At 45.5% G+C, this 25,594-nt stretch overlaps 1 protein-coding gene across 1 annotated transcript in view; it reads left to right on the top strand.

Annotated features, from left to right (window-relative positions):
• The window catches only part of TTC17 (tetratricopeptide repeat domain 17), a 458,242-nt gene that overhangs the window by 253,665 nt on the left and 178,983 nt on the right, over window positions 1–25,594 (top strand). Inside the window, exons 14-16 of the mRNA XM_085643464.1 lie at window positions 14,004–14,081; window positions 15,587–15,811; window positions 18,109–18,295. Of these exons, the coding sequence (XP_085499590.1) occupies window positions 14,004–14,081; window positions 15,587–15,811; window positions 18,109–18,295 (490 nt within the window). The remainder of the gene's footprint in view (window positions 1–14,003; window positions 14,082–15,586; window positions 15,812–18,108; window positions 18,296–25,594) is intronic.

The raw sequence follows: 25,594 nt of genomic DNA, 5'->3' as shown, positions 1-25,594 counted from the left end.
GGGGCCACTACACCCTCTATATGACCACTTCCTGTGTGAAGCGTGACTAGACTAGCCTGGTGGTGCAACATGTCTATTTGCATAGCTAATTTCCTGCTCATCCTGATGCCAAATGAACCTCCGGGTAGGGGGTGGCATTTCCCAGGTCTTGGTGAAAGCCGGGGTCGCATTTCAAAGGCAGCTGTGGCTTTGAAGCCCCTGGCCTTGATATCCTAAATCACTATCCATCCTACCAGAGCAGGTGTGAACACCTTCCTCCGATGCATGCATTGTTTCTGGCCTTTGAGATTTTGGGCTCTCACCTGAAGGGGGTCAGAAACTTGTCTGTGGTGGCAGGCTGGATGATACTAGTTAGCTAGCACCCTAGACAGTGGTCGGTTTTACAGGGGGCACCTCTAAAGTTGCTCTCTGGGTGCTTGTCATAATAAATTGTGTACTGGCATCAGTACAGATTTATTAAGACAAGGTGTTTGATATCAGACACCTAGATTTCAGTAAACCCATCATGTAGCAGGGGAACTCTTAATGACCATTGTCCAGTACATATGCTCAAGATGGCTTCCCTTGTACCACCTAATAACTGAACTAGGCAGCATAGGGGCATATCTGCTCAGCAGATATGCCCTCACATATAGTATAATGCACCCTGCCTTAGGGCTACAAAGCCTGCTGTAGGGGTTACTTACATATATCACATGTAGTGACTGTGGCATGGCACACAGTGAGTGTGCCATGTCGTGTTTTCACCCATGGCTTACACCATGACACACAGTCTGCAATAGCAGGCTGGATGCAATTTATATGTGCATCCCTTAGGGTGGCATAATGTATGCTACAGCCCTTAGGGACGCTCTTTAGTACCCATGCTCTATATTCCAGGGTTACCACTTGCTAGAGATTTACAGGGGTGCTAAAGTGTGTGCCAATTGAGTGACAATGAGACAATTTTACCTTGTTTTAGGGAAAGAGCACTGTGGCTTCATTAGCAGGGACCCCAGTTCTCATCAGTCAAAAAAAATCAGTACCAGTGGCAAAAATTGGGGGTGACGTGACAAAAAGAGGCACTTTCCTACATAGAATATTTCTAAAGATGATAATTTCTTTTTATAAAGCGTGAACTGTATATCCTAAAAAAGGGTGTCATGGTACTAAGAACGAACTGATTCAGATGCAAGCAAAGTTGTATCTTTAGAAACAGATATATTTTCAAAAGCTTACTGAACTTCCAGTGATTTCTTTCGGTCTTAACCATGGCAGGAAGATTTTTCCACAATTTTGAAGCCGGAACCGAGAAGGCTCTATTGCCTTCCTCTCTAAATGTATGTGTTGAACAGTTAAACATAAGACAGGTCCTGATCTCAGTGTCCTTCTCAGGGTTTGCTCATGAAACTTCAAATAAATACTTACCGGGCCCGTTTGATAAAAGGCTCAATGAGTTAAACAGGCAGTTTCAAAATGTGCTCTTTGACCTTTTGGCAGCCATGGAAGCTTAATCATAGCCGCAGAGGCTGTGTCAGGTTTTCTCTTTCCAGATGTTACCTTAGCAGGCCAATTTTTAACACTTTGAGGTCTTGCCAGCGTTTCTGTAGGTAGTCCAGGTATAAGAAATTTATAGTAGTCCAAATCTGATAACACCAGCGTTTGGACTTTTGATTTGTGGACCTGCTTGGGTAATGCTGGGAGTGCTTATAAGAACACTTTTAGATAAAGATAGCAGGTCACTGATACCAGATATGCTTGTTTATTCACACTCAGTTCAAATCTCATTATAATTATCAGAATTTTTTGCTGATAGGACCTGTCCAAGTGCATCTCCCAAATCCACTGTCCACCAATGTGTGGTCTTTGTAATAGATAGGGCACCAAAAACTGTTTTGTCACGGTTTAATTTTAGTACATTTATGCGCATTCAGGTCTTAACTGTATGCTATTATGAAAGATCCCTGACACACATAATAATTTAGTAATCAATACACCCAACTGTGTATCGCCTGCATAAGACATTAGTTCTATGCAGACGACACACAAAAGTAAAGTTTCGAATCACTTTTGCTGCAAGTTAAATGTAAAGCTGAAACAAAGTGGTGCTTAGGATCGAGTCTTGCAACACTTCATGTTAAAGCGCGCTGTTACAGCAATAGGTGGCCATCCCAACAGTCTGGGTACAGTTAGTTAAAAGGGACAACCAAGCCAAGGCATACTCTAATTTCCAGGGCTTTTAATCTAGTTAATAAAGTTGGATGAGAAACCGTGTCAAATGCAGCAATAAGATACAATCGGACTAGGGCACCACTGTGCAGTGAACCATAAGATAAGGCCCAATCTCGGTGTCCTTTTCAGGGATGAAATTTCACATAAATCCTTACTGGGTCTGTTGGATAGAAGGCAGAGCTTGACTGAGAGCCAAAAGCAGCCCTGGCACATTTGGTCAGATCAGCCCCCTCACTGCGTAGTCTGTCTCAAGCAGCTCCGTGCGCCTGCGCAGAGGCTTGAGTTTTAATTTCACTACGCTGCCGGAATTACTGGGTTCCGTCCAAGCCTATAGTGAAAATTGTGCCCCTGGCCTCCAGGCTACCGGGGAAAAACCTGATGCCCAGTATGACCAGTCCGGCCCTAATAGAAAGCTCGGTGAGTTGAGCAGGCAGTTTTAAAAAGTAGTTTGTAGCACAGGTATGATGACATTCTCGGCACAATGAAGGGACCTAAACCCAACCTGAGCTGTATTCAGAAAGTATTGTTTTCCTTGTATTTTATCAATTGGCTGTAAAATGCCTTTTCAATTTTTTTTTTTGAGAAAGGCAGATGTGAGGCGGGTCAATAATTGAAGAGTTGTTCCAGATCAGCGTTTAGTTAATTTTAAATGTGAATATTTTTAAATTCCTTCTATTATTGGGGACAGGTAGCCATATCAATAACTTATTTCATCATTCAGTTAAAACTTGAGCCAACAAACAATGTCTCATGCAGACGATACACAGATAGTTGCATTGATTACTGATGAACACTTTGTGCATTTTTGAGCTATTTCTACTTATAAATTCGTATCTCTCGTTTCCATTTATTGTTTTTTGTCACTTTGTTGTCATTTTATTTAATACATTTTACTCTATCTAATTTGGTTTTGAAGTTTATTGTTCTGCATTTTAATTTTATACTGTTTTGGTACTGCATAATTGCTTTACACATTGCCCTAAGTTAATCCTGTCTTCTCTGCACCTTAGCTACTCTGGGTAGGGGGGTTTGGCTCAGGTTAATTTAGTGTTCAGGTCTCTTTAGTTCTTTCCAGATAGTACATGACTGCCCTGTGGCTGTCCAGCATGTGTAGGGTTCTCTCGGCCTTTGTTTTTGGCTATTGGAAAAAGGCTGGGAGAGGAATCGCCTGATTAGCGTGGAACTGTAGTAAGACTTAGGGTAGGAAGTGCTGGTTTGTCCACATGACAGTCCTGTGTTTGTGTATTTGTAGGTAGGGTTCCTAGGTGGTTAGCGCTTGCAGCTCACTCACCTTATGTAATATGATCGCAATTAGGAAGGCAGTTTTTAAGGTCAAGAACCGCCGCTCTGCCGAGTGCATTGGTTCAAAGTCAACCTTCATTAGTTGTCAGTACCAGGTTGAGGTTCCACATTGGTGCTGACCTAGGTGGAACAGTCTCTCTGCCCACTCTAGAAGCCTTTTAAATCAATGGTGCAGTGAACAGGCTTCTTCCTAGGTGTCCTCCTGTGTAGGTTACTATTGCCACTTGTGTACTTTCAGAGATCCAGCTGTTAGGTTGTTGTCTAGCAGGTGTGTGAGGTATCGGACTACTGTGGTGTTCTCCTTTCTGCAGTGGAATAGTTCTTTATCACTGCACCACAGGACCGATCTCTGTCATTTTTTTGACATGACTTTTCTGATGTTCCTCATGCATTGATGGCAGAAGTTTGCTTTTACCAGCCATCCATGACCAGATATGAGTATACATGGATCCCTTTCCTTCTTAGGTAAGCAGCGACTGTAGCCAGGCATTTTGTGAATAACCTTGGTGCTGAATTCCTCCCGAAAGGGAGCACTCTGAATTTGTAATGGGTTTGTTTGACTATGAACCAGAGCTTACCGTTGATGGGGATGTACAGGTAGGCATTCTTTAGGTCTATAGTTGCAATGCAGCCGTGGAAGTACCTCTTGTAACAGGCACATTTTGAATTTTTGTTTATGAATCTGTTTTGAAAAACATAAGGTAGTTAATGTATTGTGCTGTAGTGTTCCTTATAGAACTGATTCTTCAACTCTTTCCTGAATCGAAGCAGTGTTGAGGTCATCATGATTGATATGGGATTGTTGTTCTAAATCCTGGGCTTAAACTACATAGCCTGCAGTGTGATGGTGTCCTGGCTGCGGCTGTGCGAAGAATCGCCCGAGATGGTGAGTTAGTCTGCAAAATAAGTTAGGTTGCTGGTCTTGATGGCTTTGTAAATTATGTATAGCAATCAAAAACGTCTCAACAGGTAATATTTAAATAGGCAGATTTATAAAGTTAAAAAACGTAAATTCCAATTGCACACTAAGAAGGGAAAATACTCAAGATTTGTATGAAAATAATAATAATGTAAATAACAGTGGGAAAACCTTCGCAGACGATTTGAAAAATGGTTACAAAATAGTATATTAGTAGCAAAATAATTTATACCACTGATTTAAGGAACCACGGAAATCCCAAAAGTTGTGCTGCATGGCCAACGGCGTTTTGACCTGTAAATACTTCAGGTCATTATTTGGACCAGCTTCCAAGGGATTCGGTCAGTGCCTTTGTAAAGAAAGAATCTGCAAGAGGTAGAAATAAGTTCCTATGACCATGGTAAGTCTGTCAAGGCGTGCCAACACGTCTGAGTTAGGTTGTAGGGATTCGCATGAAATCTAAGTTAACGACCCCAACGCGAGAAGCGCGAGCAGGCAGCAGTCAAGTTATTTGTTTTGAACCGATGGATCATTCCGGTGTCAAAAGTGGAGCCTCCAGCAAGTGGAAGCTTGGTAAATCAGGGCAGAAGACTGGGAAAAAGAAGTCTTGCGTAAGGGTGACGGTAGTCAGGGCAGCGGGATTAATGCTGTGCCGCCTCAGGAGTGGAGCCTGGGTAGGAGAATCCAGCATTGGTCTGGAACCCGACGGAGCCGGTGCATCAAGTTTGCGTCGTACTCCGAATTGTAGTTCACCAGTTTCAACTCCCTCTTACTTTTTACTTGTAACTGTAGGAAAGTGCCCCTTTTTACATGGTTGCCCCTTACTTTCTTGACTAATGTATTTTGACTGTGTGTGCCCCGGGTTTCTGCCAACCAGGTACCCAGGACCCATGTTCTCTTCCTAAACTGTACTGTTGCAAAACCCAATTGTCAACTCTCTGACCACATGTAAGTCCCTTGCAAAATGAACCATAGGTACCAAGGGCACTTTTACCAGGGAAGGCCTTGTTGGGCTTCAGCACTTATTGTGCCACTCATAGAGGTACTGTACCTTTACACACGCACACACACACACAATACACACACACGCCCACCCACTCACTCACGACTGCGTGTTTTGGTGCAGAACAAAGTGAAGCGTAGACATGGCACACATCCCTGTGTGCCATGCCTACTACCCACTGCCCTGGCATAGGTAAGTCACCTCTCTGGCTGAGTGCACCATATTAGTGGTGAGGGTAGAGGTGCATGAGCCCTGTACCCCTACAATGTCTAAGTCTTTTCTTAGACCATGTAAGTGCAGTATTGCTGCCATAGAGGGTATATGGTCTGGGAGTTTGTCATTACAAACACCATAGCTCCATAATAGCTTTACTGAAAACTGGGAAGATTGGTATCAAACTTCTTAGCACATTAAACCCACACTGATGCCACTCAGCGGGCATCTTAGAGATGCCCCCTAAAAAACAACCTAACTAGTGGCCTGACTGAGTGGCTGCTCACCATCTGCCACCACCAGACATGTTTCTGGACCCCTAGGTCGAGAACCTGCCGCTCTTGGGGTCCTAAAACAAAGCACATCCTGGGACGAGGTGCCAAGCCTGGGCAGGGTCCACGAAGGCGAAGCTTCAAAGGCTTCCCGCCTTTGTGAGCTACCCCAACCATTTGCTGCTCCCAGCAACTGGCCCCCACTTTGGGCGGGAGAATCGGTGGGAAAACCAAGTTAGGAGGAGAGGTGTGCTCACCTTTGCCAACCCCACCTCTCAGGTGGGGGAAGCAAGGTGAAGCACAACTCTCAGTCCCCGCCATCTTGCAGATAGGGGGACCCAGCCAACCCAGAGTGAGGCTTATGCCTCCCTCCCACTGGAGGGTGGTATGATGGGGGGTGTAACCACCCCAAGGAAGAAACCCATTGGTCCCGACCTGTACCTACCAGTAGCGCTCCTAACTTTAGTATTTAGCGGCAACCCTGAACCTTGCCTCCTTAGACAAAGAGGAGAAGGGCCGAAGAGCTGTGCTGAAGAAGAGGACAAAACCAACTAACCTGGCCTCAGCCCTATCAGCCTGTCCTGACCTCGACCCGCTACAGCGAAATCCCAGAGGTCCTGCAGCCAGCAGCCCCCAAGAACCCGCGGGATCTGCCCTGCCTTCCCAAACCAGACTTTGTCTCCCGTGAGCACCGGATTTAGTCACCCACATACTCTGGTCAAATCCGCAAGTCTGCACCACTCTGCTCCCAACGCCCACGGCCCGAGTTCGAGTGGGCCAACGCCACAAGGAAGTCTCCCCCGTGATCCTGACCTGGGATCTGGTGATCCCTGACCTGCCTCAAGTCTCCAACCCACGCCTGCAGCCCATTTCTGGAGGACCCCCTCGACCGCGACCGGAGCCGGTGAGAGAAACTAGACACCAAAAGACACCCCCTGCACCTGACATCCCACGGCCTTGCGTGGCCCAACCGACGGTGTCCTAGCATCCCAAGACATCCCAACTTACCTCTACAACCGGTGGTCGCCTCTAGAAGATCTTCGTCCCCGAGCCTGCAGTCTTTTTAAAAATTTGAGAATTCCCATTGAAATCAACAGGGCACCCTGCACCCGGCCGCCCCTGTGCCACTGTTGATGCACCCTGTGTGATAATTAGGATCCCCTTTGCCCCGAGCCTAATGCCAGGAGCATTGCTCCCACAACCTTGTGGCCTGCTCGTGAGCAGACACCAACCGGAGGCCCCTATCACCCATTGGATAACATTGGGCCTCAGCACGCTGCACCCGGCCGCCCTAGTACAGATGAGGAGAGTGCATCCTTGATCCTGCGGGAACCCCGCTTCTAACCCCAGGAAACAAACTCCCAAAACCAAGTAATTAACCGTAAACCGATAACACTTTCTTCCATAGGACTGCATTGACTGCTTTTCTGTGTGTAGTTGGTTTGTATGAAAACCTTAAACTGTATATGTATAACAACTGAATTACTTACCTTTTGTCTTGGAAATTTCCCAGTGTGATATCTAGGCTTATCCCACTGAGTAGCAAAAATAACTTAAAGTAATCTGAGAAGTAACATTCACAGTAATCTACAAAGTAACTGAAAAGTAATTCTGACACTTGACTTACCTATAAACAAACCAACTGCATTCAACACTGCATAGTGTTGTAAAGTATTATTATACTTACCTGTTCCAGGCCTCGCTTGGTTCTGGAAAATAAAATATAACTAAATAATAATTTGTATACAAACAACTTTGTCTGAGTTCAGTCTTTGAGTGCGTGACATCATTTCTTGCCTGAGTGTGTACAATAAGTGCTTAACCCTACTCTCTGATAAAGCCCCACTGCTCGCCCACACTACCACAAATAGAGAGTAAGGCATTATCTACTTTTACCTCAGCCTACCTTTGGTGATCCACTGGACTCTGTGTACAGCGATACCTTAGTTTGGTATAGTATATACAGAGCCAGCTTCCTACAGTAAACACATGCAGCAATTTTCTCATTCCGGAGTTAACCTTTTAATACCTACATCAACAAAACCTAAATATTGACAAAGCCAATCTTCTGTCCCCAGCTGTTGCCTAACGAGTATATCACAACTTCTGGAAACCCTTGGAGTACTAATTCGGGTCCTTAATTGGTTAACTCAAGGAATCTCGGTCCGCACTTGATTAAACTCGTATGAAGATGACTACATAAGTGCTCTGAGTAGGGCAGAAATCAACTCCCATCCACCCCAACTGGGAAGGCTATCTCTATCACATCTCTCATATGCAGATGTTGTCCTGATGAGCCTAACCAAGATCAGTCTCCGCAGGTCACTCACAGGCATGTTGGACTACATCATAACTAACAGGCTTGAAATTAATACATCGAAAAGTAAGACAATGCCATTCAGCGGCCAAGCAGAACATACAACTTGAGGGTAACCTGCTAGAGGAAGTATCTAATTACAAATACCTGGGGTTTTATATGGACAATAGGCAGAACCATAGAGAGCAGAAAGCTTACATGCTACAGAGAACAAACGCACTGACGTTTGCCATCTGGACTCTAGCAAAAAAAACTGAAGGGGCCATCGTATAAACCCTTGCTTGCAGTGATAACTGCTAAAATGCTTCCAACAGTAACATATTGTGCTACACAGTAAAGATTCTGAACTATTGAACAAACTAATAGTCTCAACATATAAAAGGGTCTTTCAGATACATCAGTCAGTATCCCCAGCGCAGTTCATACTATTTAATAAACTAAACATTGGGGAGGATGTATGCAACAATTAAGTTATGGTACCGATTGAAACAAAACAAAGCAGATTCAGCGTTAAACAAAGCCCTGTGGGCTGAATTAGAAAATGAAAAAAAATCACCTTCTAATCCATATCTCCAAAAAGCACTACTAACAACTAGCACAGGTGAGCTTTGGAACACCAAGCTGGCCTATCCATCTTTCAGACAAGCTATAAATAAATCAACAAAATGTCACTCCTTATTAATTGTCAAAAACATCTTTAGCAAGAGAACGCATGCATGGATGGTATCCAATAGCTATAATATTCTTGCGCCGGCACAATACCTAAGCATTACATTCTCGATCCATCGAAAACAACACCTGATGGCCCTTCGCTTCGAAAAATTACCTTCCATTGCAGATCAGCCAACATGGATCCATAAAGGACCGACAGAATGCTGGCTCTTCGGTGTGAGAAAGTGCCATCTTTCTTGCATGGTGTGCCCCCACTTTTTGCTAAATTGCTGAATGTACTTTTACTGAGTGTACCCTGGACTCCTGCCAACCAGGTGCCCAGGGCCTATGTTCCTCCCTTAAACCACACAAACTCCAAATTGGCAAACCCTGGCCACATGTCAGCCCCTAGTAAATGGTACCCTAGGTACCCAGGGCCTTGTGACCAGGGAAGGCCTCTGAGGGCTGCAGCACTCATTTGTGCCACCCTAGAGGCCCTGTACCCTTCCACACACACACTGCCTTTGCAGGCTGAGTGTCTGGGTGCAGGACAAAATGAAGAGTCGACATGACACACCTCTCTGTGTGCCATGCCCATCACCTACACTGCCATGGCATATATCAGCCACCCCTCTGGCTGGGTGCCTTATGCCCATTGTGTGGGCACAGGAGCAGGAGCCCTGTGCCCCTGCAGTACCCAGGTCCATTCCAGGGCACTGTAAGTGCAGTGCTGCCATTTAAGAGTACATGGTGCTGAGAGCTCGTCAAACGAGCTCCACAGCACCATAATGGCAACACTAAAGACTGGGAAGTTTGGTATCAAACTTCTCAGCACATTAAACCCACCCTGATGCCAGTGTGGGATTTAATGTACCAAGCACCCCAGAGGGCATCTTAGAGATGCCCCCTTACAACTAACCTACAATCCACGTCTGCTCTGAGGCTACCCAGGCTGCCACACAGCAGACACGTTGCTGGACCCCTGGTTGGGGGAGCCCCTGCTCTTCCGGGCCTGCAACAATGCACATCCTGGGTGAGGTGATAAATCTCCTCCCCCAGGATGAGCAAAGGGAAGCGTCAAAGGCATGCCGCCTCTTGGAGTTTCCCCAGGCCACTGCAACCCCCCACTCTGGCGGGAAGCTTGGCCGGAAACCCCATACAAGGACAGGGGATGTGCCAGCCTGCCCACCCCACCCCTCAGGTGGGGGAGGCGAGGTGAAGCACATCTCCGGGCTCTCGCCATCTTGAAGATGGGCGGCCCTACCCTATCAGGATTAGGCTACTGCCCCCCTCCCCCAGGAGAGAGGCAGGATAGGGGGTGTACCCACCCCAGGACAAGGACCCATTGGTCCCTGGCCTTCACCTACCTGTAACGCCCCTAAATCTAGTATTTAGGGGCACCCTGAACCTTCCTTCCCCAGATTGATTCAAGACTACAAGAAGAGCAAGAAGAACAAAGACCTGCCCTGCAGCTGCTAAAAAGGGAAGAAGACACCAACTGCTTTGGCCCCAGCCCTACCGGCCTGTCGACTCCCGAACCTGCACCAGCGCGGCATCTCTCGTGGCCGGCAACCTCACCAACCCCGGAGGACCTGGCTACCTTTTGGCTCTAAGCCCCTGGGACTCCCATGAGTAGAGGCTCTACTCAGAAACCTATTTCTAACCTCTGGCAGCAGCCCGGAACCGCGAACCCAGCACACTCTGCACCAGCCAGGCCAGTGCCGGAGTGGGCAAAGACACTGAGGACGACCCCACGGCGACTGTGACCCCGAGTCCGGCACCCAAGGACCCCCCTCGACATTCCGGAAGAAGCCTGCAGCCTCGGAACAAGGTGCCCCCCCAACCGCGATCATCAGAGGGTAAGATTTCCCGACACCAAAAGGCACCCCTGCACGCGGCGCCCTGCGGCCCCCTGTGCCCAATCCCGGGGTACCCACCTAACCTACAACTACCCAACTTACCTCTCGAAGTGGTGGTGGCACCTGAAGCATCCTCGTCCCCGAGCTTGCAGCCTTTTTCCTAACCGGAACATTCCCATTGATTTCCATAGAGCGCCCAACGGCTCAAAAGCACCCTGCACCCAGCCGCCCGAGTGGCCCTGGCAGTGCAATCTCTACGCTAGCCTACTTCCCCACTTGCCCTGAGTGAGTGACCTGGTGCCCAGCTCCCACAGCCGCGTGGCCTGCTAGTCAGGAGCCACCAAACTAGGCCCCCCTATTCCTCATAGGCTAACATTGGGCCTAACTCTCTCTGCACCCGGCCGTCCTGAAACCGCTGAGGGTGAACTGACTGTACCTACCTGACACTGGGAGACCCCTGAGTCTATGCCCAGAACTTCAACTCTGCCAAGTCGAGAACTTACCCTTAAACCGCTAACTTCATTTTTCTCATAGGGTAACATTGACTGGCTTTTTCTTGGAAATTCTTCTAAGTGTGAACTTTTCAAAACTCAAAATATTCACCAAAAATCAGCCGAGTACCAAAAACGAATTTACTCACCTGCTCTTAGGTGAGCTCCCAGTGCTGGATCTTGGTGCCCAGCACTGACTCTGAAAAGTACCCACAACTATACTTACCTTTAACTCATTTTTCTTCCATAGGAAACCATTGACTGCTTTTCTATGAAATTTCTTCTAAGTGTTGATTTCTGCAATTTCTAAATATTCCTCAAAAATCGTATAACATCTAAAAACGTAATTACTTACCTGTTTTGGATAAATGTCCCAGTACTGAGTCTAGCCACCCAGTACTGGATTACAAAAGTAACGATAACCTACTGTACCTGTAACCTATATTTCCTTCCATAGGGAATCATTGATTGTTTGCTCTGAAATATTTTAAGTGCTCACTTTTGAAATAGCTAAATATTAGTTAAAAATCACTACAGTACCAAAGTCGACTTTCAACAGCTGATTCTGAGAACTGACCCAGGACTGGATCTAGGATCCAAGCCTGGAATTACAAAAGTAATCTAAAAAGTAATCTGTTGCATATAATTTGAATTTAGCATTGAGCTCAATGTATTGTGTTTAGAAATAGAGTTGCCTACTGCAACTATTTGTAACTGTTTACTAAAAAGTCTATTGCATATACAAAAGTATTTTTATGAAGCATCTCCTGTCGAGAAAGTATATTTTAATTCCAAGTGTTGGTTCTAAAATAAAACAAGCATATATTTTTTATATATAAACCATTGGCCTAGAGTTCAGTTATTGAGTGTGTGGAACTATTTGCTGACTGAGTGTGTACAACAAATGCTTTACACGTCCTCTGATACTGCCTTACTGCTCGACCAGGCTACCACTTTGGAGAGTAAGGTTATATCTAACTTTAACCTCTGTTAAACCCTTGGGGTCTGTGGACTCTGTACACCCTGTACCTATTAAGGAACAGTATATACAGAGCCACTCTCTCACATTCGGCAGCAATAAAGAGTGCTTCATCTACTTAATCTGCACATGTCCCAAACGTTGCACAGCACGAGTCACTTTACTAAGGAATGGGCTGAACATCAGAAGAATAAGAACATGCAGATCGGCTATTATAGCAGGTCTGGATCCAACTGACACTTCAATGAACTGTCAATTGATTAAGTTTCTTAATTCCCACAAACGGGCTTTGAAAACAGAACAGTTAGTTATCGCCCGATATGTTAAAAAACCTCACGTTCCATGAAATTCAAACGAGGCTATCTGACATCTTAGAATTAAGTTTGTAAGGTAACTCTTTGATTATACAGAGGATCATTAACCCGTTGACCGCAGCGGTGTGGGTAAATTCTTGCGCGGGCAGGGCCTCGTCGGCCAACGGACGTGCGCAGCAGTACGGAGGTAGTGCACGCGACGGCCGTTGGCCGACGGGCGCATCGAACGGGTTAATCAGTTAACTCTTAACTTATTGTAAGCTATGTACTCTTGTATACCTTTGTATATTTATAACTGAGAATGTAAAGTATTTTAAGGTTTTAAGAAAATGACTAAATGTTAGTGTTGTTTATGAGACAAAAAATTGTTATGGTTTTAATTAACTAAGACAATAAACATTTATTTACCATTTTTTACCATTACATTAGTGCTCTGTATCTTGGTTAACCTCGCTACGCTATTTAAAGGATGTGGCGACTGTATAATGCCAGAGCACAAACTGTTGTGCAGAGCCCATATCTCCCCTACTCTTGGCTGCCAGTGCAGGCTTCCATTGGAGACAGCGCTGCATGTTAATCACTCACTCTGTCTCATTATGTCTTGCACACTGTGGGCCTCTGTTTATTGTCACCAAGCTTTGCGTGTGTTTAGACATTGTAGGAGTCTTCTGGTGGATGCTATGTGGCACTGCATCAGCTGCAGTGGCGGTGTTCACACAAGCTGTAGCACACTGTGATGTGTCTCACTGGAGTAGACTGACATAGCAGATACAATATATGGTTGCTCACACACAACAAGGAACACATGATGGTGAAACAACAATGGATGTTAAGGAATGTAATGATTGTAAAGGTGTTTGGGAAATTGGCCCCCTATCCCTTCAGAAAGGACAGTCTCCTCCCACGACAGATCTGGCAATCTGTGAAAGTCTCTTTACACTATAGGCGGAACAGTACTAATGTGGAAAGTTCATGAGATACTGTGGTTCAAGTTTAACTTTAGTAATCCCATGATTTCTGCACTCTTCTACACTTGGCAGCCCTTACTCCTGCCTACTTCTCTGCTCTGCCTTCTCTTTTCGCGACTCCCTGAATTACTCTTTCCACCTGCGTGTTGCCACCACCACCTCCTCCTCTTCCTCTCTAAGTACTGAAACCGTTCCATGCTGTAGTCACTGGTCTCCTCCTGCTCCAGATATGATAGACCAGTTCCAGGTCACAGTTTTGCAACCATGAAGAATTGCTAACTCATTTTTTTTAAGCTAAAAGTTCAATTAATTATGAATATGTTAAAATGTTGTAATTAACATTATTGCTCGTGGTAAGTTTGCATGAGGTAAATGTTTAATTGAGGTGGTTGGCCTGAAATGTATGTAACTCAGTGAACTACATGTGGATAATAATAATATTGTGGTGGTATTCTTGAAAGTTGTTTAAATTTTTTTCGACTTTTGCTCCTTTCAAATGTCTAGGTTTTGTTCTCTCGTGTCATCAACTTAACAGTCACAGAGGAGCAGATAGGGGAGCTTCTCTTCCAGTCTCTTGAAAAGGTCAGTTTTATGATTGTTTTTTTTATTGTTTTATCAATTTGTACAGTTCATGAAAGTATGCTTGACAGTCCATCTGGCTTCTGCCTTAAACATCGGACCAAAACTGTTCTAAATGAGTGGGATGACACCCTTAAAAATGCCGGAGCATGCATCACTTTTAATGCTGATCCTCCTCGACCGTCTACAGCCTTTGACATGGTTGACTCCAACATATTTCTGCTCATATCCCAACTTCTAAGCTTCTACAAGCAATTCAGCTACACTGTATGTGATGTATACATCATAAAAACCCACATATATTTCATTCATGTGACCGTTACAGTATGCAAGTTCACCCCAGTCCAGATGAAGTAAATTGTCCTTTCCAAAAAGCTGCCCCGCACCTGCTACAGCTAAGTTCCTTTCCAAAAGGAAATTTACTTTAACAGAGATATTTGAAGTTTGACGCTGTCCATTTTTCTAGAATCTAAAGGTCAATGTAACAAAATATAATAAAGCTTTGTGTCTAAAGAACGTGATTAAAGGCGGGCGTTATATTCAAGGCTTATCTCGTTCATCAAGGTCTGTGTGCAAAAGGCCCAAGAGACACCAGTGAGCTCCCGTGCACTGTCTAATTTAAAACAAAATGGAGGCAAAGGAAACACGGTTTAAATAGCGCTCAAACATTCCTGTATTGTGCACAGATATTTTAAAGCAAAATATTTTTTTTCTTTTTTGGGGGGGGAGGGGGGGGGAGTTCTATATAGCGCAAACTTGACCCGAAGGTATCGGGTATCAGAGCGCTTTACACAAGCCCCAGTTGCATTACATGAGGGCACGGGGAGATTAAGTGATTTGCCAAGAATCACAGGATGTTCAGCATTGCCGAGACTCAAACCCAGTTCTCCTGATTTGAGGTTGACTGCCCTAGCCGTTAGGCCACCTCCTCTCCCCATATTGATATCTATAGCCACTGTGTCTCCCTGATAGAGGTAAAACCTCTTCACCTTTCTCACACACCATAGAGAATATGAAATACAGAAGAAAGATCTGGGGGCAACTCATTAAACTGGGTGTTCTTAAACTTTCTCAAGAAGGAAGCCGCTTTCATTTCTCTTAAGCAGTGGCCTACTGAGAAAGTGACATACTCAATCCATCTATGTGTTTCCGCCTCTCTAATGATCTGCATCTTTCACTGCTTGTCTGTCTGCCTGTGCCTCTTGCTGGCATGTTGCTCTGTCTCTCTGGGGTCTGTGTGCGTCTCTAGCTCACTTACTTGCTTTGTGCTGGTCTCTGCTCGGCTTTCTGTAGCTCTGTCACCTTGTCCCTTGTGTACTTTTTCTGTATCCTTCGGTTTCTACCTCGTTTCCAGCCTTGTGTGGGAGGGAGAAATAGGTTTTATTGTGAAAGGACAGCTCCCTTCTCTGGGATGCTGAACACATTATTAAACTACTGAAAGTGCTGCCACTGGCTATAGAAGTAGGCATAATACCTGCAACTAACTTTCCTTTGTGTTTGCTCCCTAGCCCACTGACCCTCTGTGGTTTGTGCTGAATGAAGCTGGCCTGTATTGGCGAGCAGTGGGCAATGGCACATCTGCTGTGACCTGCTTACGAAGGGCATACAGCATGGCACCCCCAGAGTACCAAGACATTCCACTGGTGAATTTGGCCAACCTCCTAAACCACTACGGTCTTCATGTAGAGGCCAGCCACATCCTGCTGAAGACCCTGGCTATCAATGACTCGGAGGTAAGTGGGAAAAATATCTGTGCTGTAGGGTTCTGCAGGAATGTGGTGTACATTAGTTTAAACTGCAAGAAGTGTTTGGCACTTCATAGGCTTTTATACATATGACGCTGTTTAAAAGGATGTACCATCCAGATGTTGTATTTCAGGGGTGGTGGGGCCCACACCACTTTATAGGCCCCATGAGGAAACACTTAGTTGAAAACAATAATTGACACGCAGATAACTTGGTACCAATTCCTGCAGGTGAGGCTACTTTGAGGAGGTATTGGCACAGGATTTCTCTGAACAAAACAGATCAGTTCCAGAAACCTATTCATCAGGGCTGCATGAATGTGCCTCTTCTAGAGCATTTCTAATGGCATACCACATAGCGAAGTACAAATTCAGTCTTATTACACTGATAACCTGGGCTACCATGCTCTGTGAAAATACTATTCCCTCCCCTTCGCGGGGCAAAAGGTCATGCAGATGAGTCGGTGCCCAGAAGCATTAGCTGAAGATCCTCTGTAAAATGGTTCATTCAGTGCCCTCCCTCATGTAGGGTCATCCAGTCCTCCTTCCTCGCGCCGAATATATTTGAAGTCGTTTCTCAGTTGAAGGCGTCCTTCCCAAGGTCATTGTGAAAAAGAATGTTCACGGGAGCAAAAGCGCGCTTTCCATGGTATGTAGAGAGATGGCCTTAACTTTGTATGGCGATGAAGTCTAATTGGATGACCAGCATGTCACTGATCATATGATGATTCCTTCCCTGATGTTTATGTCTCAAGAAAGATAGTGTGGAATGCTGATCTTGTTGAGGTATGGTGCATGTCCATACCTCCTTCGTTGGTGAACTGTACCTAATGGTACTTTAAGCCGAGCTTCTTATTTTTACATGTTCCATTGTCTGCAGTATTCAGCCTGCTTGATGGTGTGTTTCATTGATAATTAAAAATGCGTTAAGCGCTACTGTGGCTGAAGGCTAATTGTAGGTCGACCATGTGGCAGTCTTTCTCAGTTGGAAGAGATTTTCAGCGGAACTGTGTTTTCCACAGACACATATGTGATGAGCTGAGCCCAGCACCCTAACGGGACGGTAAGTTGAGGCCAGAGGTTGCTGTTGCATTATTGAACTGATCTCATTGCCCTTCTTGGTTCTGAGCAAACATTCTACTACGAGGTTGGACTTCAGATTATCCTCTGTGATTTTTGTTTCAGAAATACCTCTACCCTTATCCTAGTACCCACCAGTACTCATCTGAACAATTGCTTCAGTGCTTGTGAGCCTGCTAGTGGTCTGACTCTATATCTCACGTCCTGAGCCATCAGTTTAGTATCCACAAATCTCTCACCGGTCCAGCTCTGCAGCGCGTTCTCCGATTCATCTATTGATTGTTCTCACTTCTGCAAGTAGGCTACTATTACAGCCCACCTCTTGAGCCACTGCTCTTGTGCTACATTTATGTGTACCATTTTAGTGTTTAGCCCCATACACATGTCCCTTCCACCAACTTACCTGCTGAGCAATCTATTGATTCAAAACTATTCGACTAGGTTAACCCATTGACTCGGTGCTCGAAACGTAGCCACTATCCCAACCAAGTCAGTCAGACCTTTCTTCCATTCCTTTAGCGCTCCAACCACTCTGGCTGACCATATATTCTACCTCTGCCAACATGGCTGAATCTAGAGCTCCCATCCGTTCAAGTGGTTACAATTCTAACAACAAATCACTTGGCCTGTCAGCCTTTCCACAGGTGATCCATTGATTAGCGCCCTCTCGCTGAACTTCCCCATGAAACCGAAGGCCTGGCTTCTCAGTTAACCAAGCTACCATAGGCAGGGCTAGACACATGCACCTGCTCAGCGCCAAGATATCCTTGCGGGTGATAGTGCAATTTACACATAAACATAACATGGCATACTAATTAAAGTACCATTACATTTTCATTCGGCAAGTCTTGTAATCAACCTACTGATAAATCAGTCCAGTATCCTGGCACAAGCCAGCCATACATCCAAACTACAGAACAATTCATCAAATGTCCATGCCACCACCACACTTCACACAGTTGGAGAGTCCAGTGACCAAACCCTTCTACTAAGGTACTAGTTCAGCTAGCCAGAAGACTTACTAGCCACTTTGAAGCCCAACATTTAAGCTAGTGGCAAGACAAGAACCTGAACACAGTGCAGTTTGTTGGTCCGGCTTCCCTAAATGTGTGTTACTTGTCCATGTATCAGCTCAGAAATGGATATCTATTTACAAGCAATCACCCACCCATCTCACATCAGAATTTTTTCTGCTTTTCTCCTAGCCCCTGACTTATCTGAGTCTCGGCAACACATACCTGTCTATAGGCAACATCAGCGGGGCACTTCAGTTGTTCAGGCGAGCTTTGGATGTGACAACACGCTGTCCGGAGTGTGAACGTAGCCTCAAGCTCATTCGCTGCATGCAGTTCTACCCTTTTCTCTACAACATCACGTCCTCTGTGTGCACTGGTAAGCAGCTGTGACAGTTTTGAAGCACCACTCAATGCCGAGCATGAGAAAGTATTTCAAAGTTCATCAGTCTTCCCCTTTCCACCAATTTGTTCTCCTTTCCAGCCATCCCTGGTTTGTGCCTTCCCTTAAAATCTGTGCTCCCCCATACACGTTTCTCTCTGCTACCCTGTTTTTCTTATCATTGTTTTGAGTGTATAACTGTTTTCTCCACTTTTCCTTTCACAACTGGCCCCTGATTTTATCCGTCACCATTTTACTCTGTCCTACTATGTCAGTTTTTTTCTAGGTGTTTGGATGCTTCTGCCTGTACAAAATTAATATAAGGGTCTTGATGGATACTTCTTCCAGCAGATTCCAAGCTTCATGAACCCCTCCCAGGCACCAGATTGGATCCAGAAACTAGAAACAGCTCTTCCATGCTAGCGGGCGACTCCAGCTCCATTCCGGCACCTCCTGTGAATGTGATGTCAATGTGTCCTATTTGGCGCGACCTGGTGTTCTGATACTGGAAAAAAAAATCCGCACCCTTCAATGTGGATCCAGAGTTGCTCTCCTCTAGGATTTCCTTCCTAAATTATATTTGACAGTGCTTAAATGGATCATGCTCCCTTATAGTGTCTGGTCCAAAAAGATGTAACTCCCTTCTCAACAAGGTGTTTGTTCCCTTGACTTATCAGTGACGTCTACCCCCGGGTTTGATATGTGAGCACAGCTCTGTCTCTTGCCTGAGTTATGTCTTCATTCTTTTGAAATCCACCATGAATGGAAGAACAATCCTTTAATGGCGCAAGCCCATGTCAGTCAGTGAGTTTGTATCCCTTTAGTTCCAGTTCAAGATTCAACTCCCAAGTTGAACCTGGGAAGAAGAGTTCTTTAGCTGAATGCCTTCCCTTGAATTTCATACATTCGTTCGAATGTGGCACTCATTTTCTATCTGGCATCACTGTTTGCAGCTGGGCACGTTACCTGGTCTGCTAACTCATTTCCAAAATCCAACCTCAATGTCGTGCTCATATTCAACATTGCCTTGATTGGTAGAGGTCCTGTTCTGGTCCTGCCTCTGTGTCAGTCCTGCCGCCATTTCTACTCAAGTCAGGTGGCAACACTCACCAATGGGTTGCTGCTATGAGCTGAGCTCCTCCGGATTCCTTTAATGTGCCCTCTGGCCTCAAGGTACATACGGGTTCTTCAACTGTAACTTCCACCAATGGCCTCGACCCTGAGGCACGTCAACCCTGTTGGACCTGCTGACACCACTTCAGCCCTGACTTCTCCAGTTCTGATGCTGACGGCCTTCTCAGTTATGTTAGCATTGTTGCTCATGTTGACACCTTTACCAGGGCACATTTTGAATCTGTTGCCTGGTTTTGAAAAAGATCGGACAGTGAAGGCCACCCTAAGTGATGAACCATCTCACGATGCGCTGCCTCATATGCAGCGCTTTGCTTATTTGGATAATACACGTAAGACGTTATTACAATGGCAGATAGTTTTTTGTGATGTAGACCAAGTCAATCAGGTAGCTGATCTTTTGACCCCTTTGCATTCTTTGGGAGGTCTCTAATTTGTTTCTAATGCCAGTGACTTTGACTCAGCATCTTATGGTGACCTCGAATGGCCCTTGGGCTTACCTTCAGAGGATATTAATTCTTTCATGCAGTTACTATTCCCAGTTTGCAGAGGAGGTACGTGATGGGTTTGGGGCCAACAAACAGCTTAATTTATTTGGTCTTGACACTGTGGTCTTCTCGAACATCAACCTGCTTTGCTTGGACTTTACCAGGGAGCCCAGAGAAACATAAACTTGTTGGATATGCTGTGGCCCATTTGCTGGCTTCTGCATAGCTGGCATGAAGTCTGATTCAGACCATGAGATATCAAACCACTTCCTGCTCTCTGTATTTGTATGTGGTTCCTCCTGTACGCAGGTTTTAAAGCTAGAACAGAAGTTCTGAAGGTTACTCGCGAGCTCGTCCTTATCTGGATGCCAGTCTTTGGAGTCTGTGTGACAATATTTTGAGCTTCCTCTCGGCAGGGTGAGTGACCGCTTTGATGGGTGCATAGAGCAGCACCAGAAGTCATGTTTCTCCTCTTCCCCAGCAGCCCATGGCACGCAGTCTTACTAGGGTGGCAACTCTGCACAGTCCAGGTGAGAATGAACTACTCTCCTTCCAAAGGCATTGGCAATTCTTTTAGGCAACCATACTATATGCCCCGACACATGGGTTCTACTCTTCGGTCAGCATCGCTTTTAACCAACCCCAGGGTGTGATTTTGGTCAGTTTGTATTACCTGTTTTTGCTAGCTTCTAAGGAGGGTTAGGTTCCCATTTTGCATTCTCTGTGTTCCCTTTACAGGCTTCTGTCCTGCCAGCAATAGATGAATGGTATGTTTGGACCTACATCCAATCATTGCATGCCTGGTTCTACAGCTTCGTAGATGATTTTCTATTTGTAGTATTCCGCAAAGTTAGTCACACCTCTGCTGTTCACCCTACTTCACCACTTTATGCCGTTGTTAGTTTGCTATGATTAAGTCTGTTCTTTGTCCTGTTGGTTATGTTTATTTTGTTCCTCTGATTACCTGCTGCAGATGGCCCCGCTGCATCTGGAGTAGACTATTCCAGAAATGTGTCGAACCTTCTTTGACATATTCTGTTATTCACCTTTGATCGAAATATACTTTCTCATTGGTAGTTCTGATAGTCATGCACTCCATGGCCCCCAGAAACCCCAGTGGATGTTTCTAATCCATAGGGAATCTAGACCGTTGAAGGTCATTGTTGTAAATTTGTCAAGCAGGATGATGCAGATTCTTACTCCTTTGGCTTGAAGGTGCTGCAGCTGCAGCCTCGGCCCTTGGTGTCGATGACCAGCGATCTCTGGCTGCCGCTGTCGGTAGCCTTACGCAGTGTTGTCGTCTTGTCATTAGTACATGTCCACTTGATGGCATCTTGTGGTTTTCCTGATCGGTACTTCTGCTGCACAGGGAATATTTGCCTCCTCTCGGACTGCATTCTACTGCTGCTACATAGGGGACTTGTGGAGATGCCTTTAAAGAATTCAGTCCCTCTGCCCCCCTTTTTAAAAAATATTTGAATCCTAATGTCTTGGAGGGAGGTTGGAAGTGACTTGGCTGCGCCGGATTTACCCTTAGCCAGATGGTATACAGGCCAGCTTGCCTTTTTGTTCTCTTTCGCACCCCGCTGACAGTAGTCTCCTATTACCTTAGAAGAGTCAAGCCTTTCTTCAGATTCTCTTCCTTACGCTTTAACTGTTTGTGGTATTGTGCTTTTCTTTCTTTTTTTAAAAACTTTTTCCTGGGACATTGGTATTAGTTTGGCCGAGCGTAACCTCCTACAGCACTGTATGTTGGCTGCTCTGTACATCCAGTTTAGGTGTGTCCTGGACAAAGCGAGTACTTTCAGTTTAATTGTCGGTTGAGTTGCTTTAGTGTTACAGCACTTGATTGTGTACAGTAGAGTTTTTCTTCGAAGCTGCTAGCTTTATTTCCATTTCAGTCTTCACTATTGAGCCCTTGCTGTGATGTGTTTTCTTGCATTGCTGATCCACTCTTTTTTTTTTTTTTTTTCATCGCTTTATGGGTTGCCTCCGTGGCTTTTAGTGTTAACATCATGTGGTTTGCTGTTCAGACCTTTGCCCAGTTGCTTTCTTCAAATGCTGCATGTACGTACACCTGTAGCAGGGATGTTATTCTGTGGCTAGGACACCTGGTGAGTTATGTATTGTCGTTGCCCCTTCTTCATATATACAATGAGACAATGTTGTATGTTGCCTTTTAGTTTGAGTGTGGTAACTCTGTTGTCATCTATTTACCTTCACTTTAATCCTAGGGGTTTTGGGGGTGGATGAGCCGACTTCTTATTTTTATTGGTAGGGTTAAGCCACTTTCCTGCAATTGCTAGCTGTAGAAGGTGAAGCGATACGCTCCGGGCATTTTGCTGTTTTCTCATTTTCTACATCAAGATCTGCTACACGGGTTCTTGCTGATTATGTGTCCTGAAGGAGAAACAGCTATAACAACGCATGTGTTACATCGCATGCCTTTACAATGCGGTCGTTACAACGTGAACCATTACATTGCAAGTCGTTTAATGACTTGCTGTAGGGGGTGCACTGGTGTTGGATTTAGAATCCAACACCTTCCCTGCTGTTGCACAAACTGGAGTAGGAATAGTAAATTATACTATTCCTACGTCCAGCGCGCCCCCTACAGCAAGTCGTTGAAATGACTTGGGATGTAATAGTTCGCAACAACTGCGTTGTAAAGGCATGCGTTGTAACGCATACAAAGTAAAATTATATTCATCCTGAAGGCATATAGCGGCATTGCACTGGTAGAGAGATGATTTTGCCTACCCTAGGGCATTGCTGTCTTGAGCATCATCTGCATATGTTGGGGATCTAGATTGGCTGCCTTTCCAGGATAACAGCTCGTTGGTTGAAAACACAGGGGTGGCGTGTTTTGCTTTCTTTGTTGCAAGACGTTTTGTGTTTCTCTACTCCTTGGACCCACCTCTTATTGAACTGCTTGGTTCTAGATTCAAGAGGTGAGAAATCTACAGGTGAAAGTATCAATCAGAATAAAAAGGTACTTAACTTTGGTGACAATATGTTCGAGATATGTGAGCTGTAGATCATATGCTTTGCATATTCCTCCCATCTAGTGTTGGGTCCGGATGTTTGCAAGTTGTTTTTTTTCCAAGAAATCTTTCCAGTCACAAGGTAGGTGATAGTGCGCATGGGCATTGACTCCATTGTTAGATTGTTTTTTTACTCCATCGGGTTCGGACGTGAAGTGCTGCGCTCTGGTTCGACACCGTTTCTTTGGTTTCCCTTGGTGTGCAAGACCCCCTCGACGGTATTCTTTTCGATTGCGTAATCCCATTCTCCGCGTATCATATTTACTGAAAAAACTCTTTCGATCAGGTAGCTCGTGGAAGGCTGTTGGGCCTAACCGCACCGGTCCGACTCCCAGTCGATGGAACGGACTCCATTTAAATTCTGCCCTCTGTGCCACGCGAAGTTTCCGCGCACCGACTCACACCAAGTGTGCAACCTGTGCTTATCTCCGGAGCACAGACAACAGTTGCCACACGTGTAAGGCTTTCCGGTCAAAAAAGACGCTTCGCGACCGTCGGGCTCGAAGTCGCGACATGCAAAGCCAACATACAAGATAATAATAATAATAATAAAGAGGTTTATAAAGCACCTGGTTATACTAACTAGTATGTCCCCGCGCTGCGGCAAGAGTGGTCCGTCCTCAGCTCAGCGCTGACAGTCAAGAAAAGGAGAAAAGGAGATGCTGAGACAGCTAATCTGGCTGAAAAAACCAGGTCTTCAGTTTTTTCGATGAAGCTCTCCTAGGAAGCATCAAGACAAGTCGGGCAGCCGTGTTCTGGATATATTGAACCTCTGCATGCTTTTATTGTTAGTGCAAAGCCAACATACAAGATCCATCCGGGACCTCTTCAGAGAAGATTCGGAACAAGAGGCCGTAGACGCCATGGGAGACTAGGAAGAACAAGACCCCCATCTCCGGCTCAGAGGGGGACGAAGAAATCCCGCAAGGGCAGCGTACCGTGAGTACAGATCCTCCCTTGCTCCAAAGTCCACCTCAGCCCAAGAAGAAGGCTTCGGTCCAATCCCATCTCCAGGCCACGGTCGGCACTGAGAACATGTTTCCGACGCCCCGCCCTTTGGCTCGGCACCAAAACACACCCAAAAGCCTTCCTGCTCCAAACAGAGCTGTTCGAAAATGGGCACAGAGCCATAAGCTTCGAGATCGAAGTCAAAGATAGGCTCCGCCCCACCCCCTTTGACGCCAAAAACAACTTCGGATCCGAAATCCTCGGCATCCAAAACACCAGCATCAAAACTTTTGGCACCGAAACAAGCAGATGTGCCGATTCCAAATCGAATCGGAAACTAAAGGAGCTATATATCCACCAACCACTGGACATATCACTACAAAAGTGACAATAAAACGCAAACCTAAAACAGAAGAGGTCTACCACATTCCTTTAAAAAGGAAAAATGTTGGTACTAATCCTTCTCCTCCTCCCCTTCCATCACCTCCTTCTCCTCAGTTTCAACTCTTACTACACCACATACACCACATACACCTGAAGATCAGGATGATGGGGATGGGGATGGGGCCAGGGAAAATGAGCCAATACCCACAGATCCCTGGACAGACTAGAACACCAATTCTCCCACAGGGAATGATCCTGATCTGTACCCTACCAAGCCTTCTCCACAAGCCGACAGTGTCTGGTGGAGAAGGTCTACCCAACATAAAACTGTTGGGTAGAGCTGCTAACTACCATTCAGCTGCATAAGGAATCCCTAGAAGAAGATTTCCTTTTTGAGACTCTTAGCACCACACAAGTCCTTGTACACACTCCCCATACTCAAGGGTATCATCAGGCACGTAGATGATATTTTAATGACCCCGTCAGGGCACATATCCTCACCCCCTATGGTAGACGAGAAGTATAAGTCAGCGCAATCAGATCCAGCATACATAATGGGGAAGTTACCATTGGATTCCTTGGTAGTTTCCAACGCATGCAAAAGGGCCAATTCACAAACACGCGGTGCTTCACCCCCAGACAAAGAATCTAAGCTGATAGATGGTTCGGGGAAAAGGGTAGCCTCACAGTCTGCGAACTTTTGGCGCATCTCCAGTACACAAGCTTTGTTAGCTAGATACGACAGGGCGCATTGGGATGAGATGGAGCAGTAGCTCCAATTTCTACTTGATGAGCACAAGTCCAAAGCACAAGATTTAGTGCGGGAGGGACAACTCATTTCCAATAGTTCTATCAGGTGCGCCTTAGATGGTGCAGACACTGCTGCTAGAGCTGTCAACACCAGCGTCCTTTTAATAAGGCATGCCTGGTTATGTATTTCAGGATTCAAACCAGAGGTTCAGCCTTCTATCCTGAACACACCATTCGACAAGGAACACCTCTTTGGCCCTGTGGTAGATTCCTCATTAGAAAAAATGAAAAAGGACACAGAAGTGGCCAAATCTATAGGAGCCCTTCAATTCACACCAGGGCGTAGTTCCTTTCGGTGCTCCCTCTACTGCGGAGGATCCAAGAATACATCCTCAGATACTACCACCACCACGTATAAAGGCAACGATCAACCCTCTGCCTCTAAGGGTTACTTCAGAGGGGGTTACAGTGGCAACAATGGCAAAGGTAGAGGTAGAACCTCACATACACGCGCCTCCTCCTCCAATACCAATACCAAACAGTGACTTCCC

Source organism: Triturus cristatus, chromosome 3_1 (assembly GCF_964204655.1).
Source record: "Triturus cristatus chromosome 3_1, aTriCri1.1, whole genome shotgun sequence".
Taxonomy (NCBI): Eukaryota; Metazoa; Chordata; class Amphibia; order Caudata; family Salamandridae; genus Triturus; species Triturus cristatus.
This window is presented reverse-complemented; position numbering and strand designations above follow the sequence as displayed.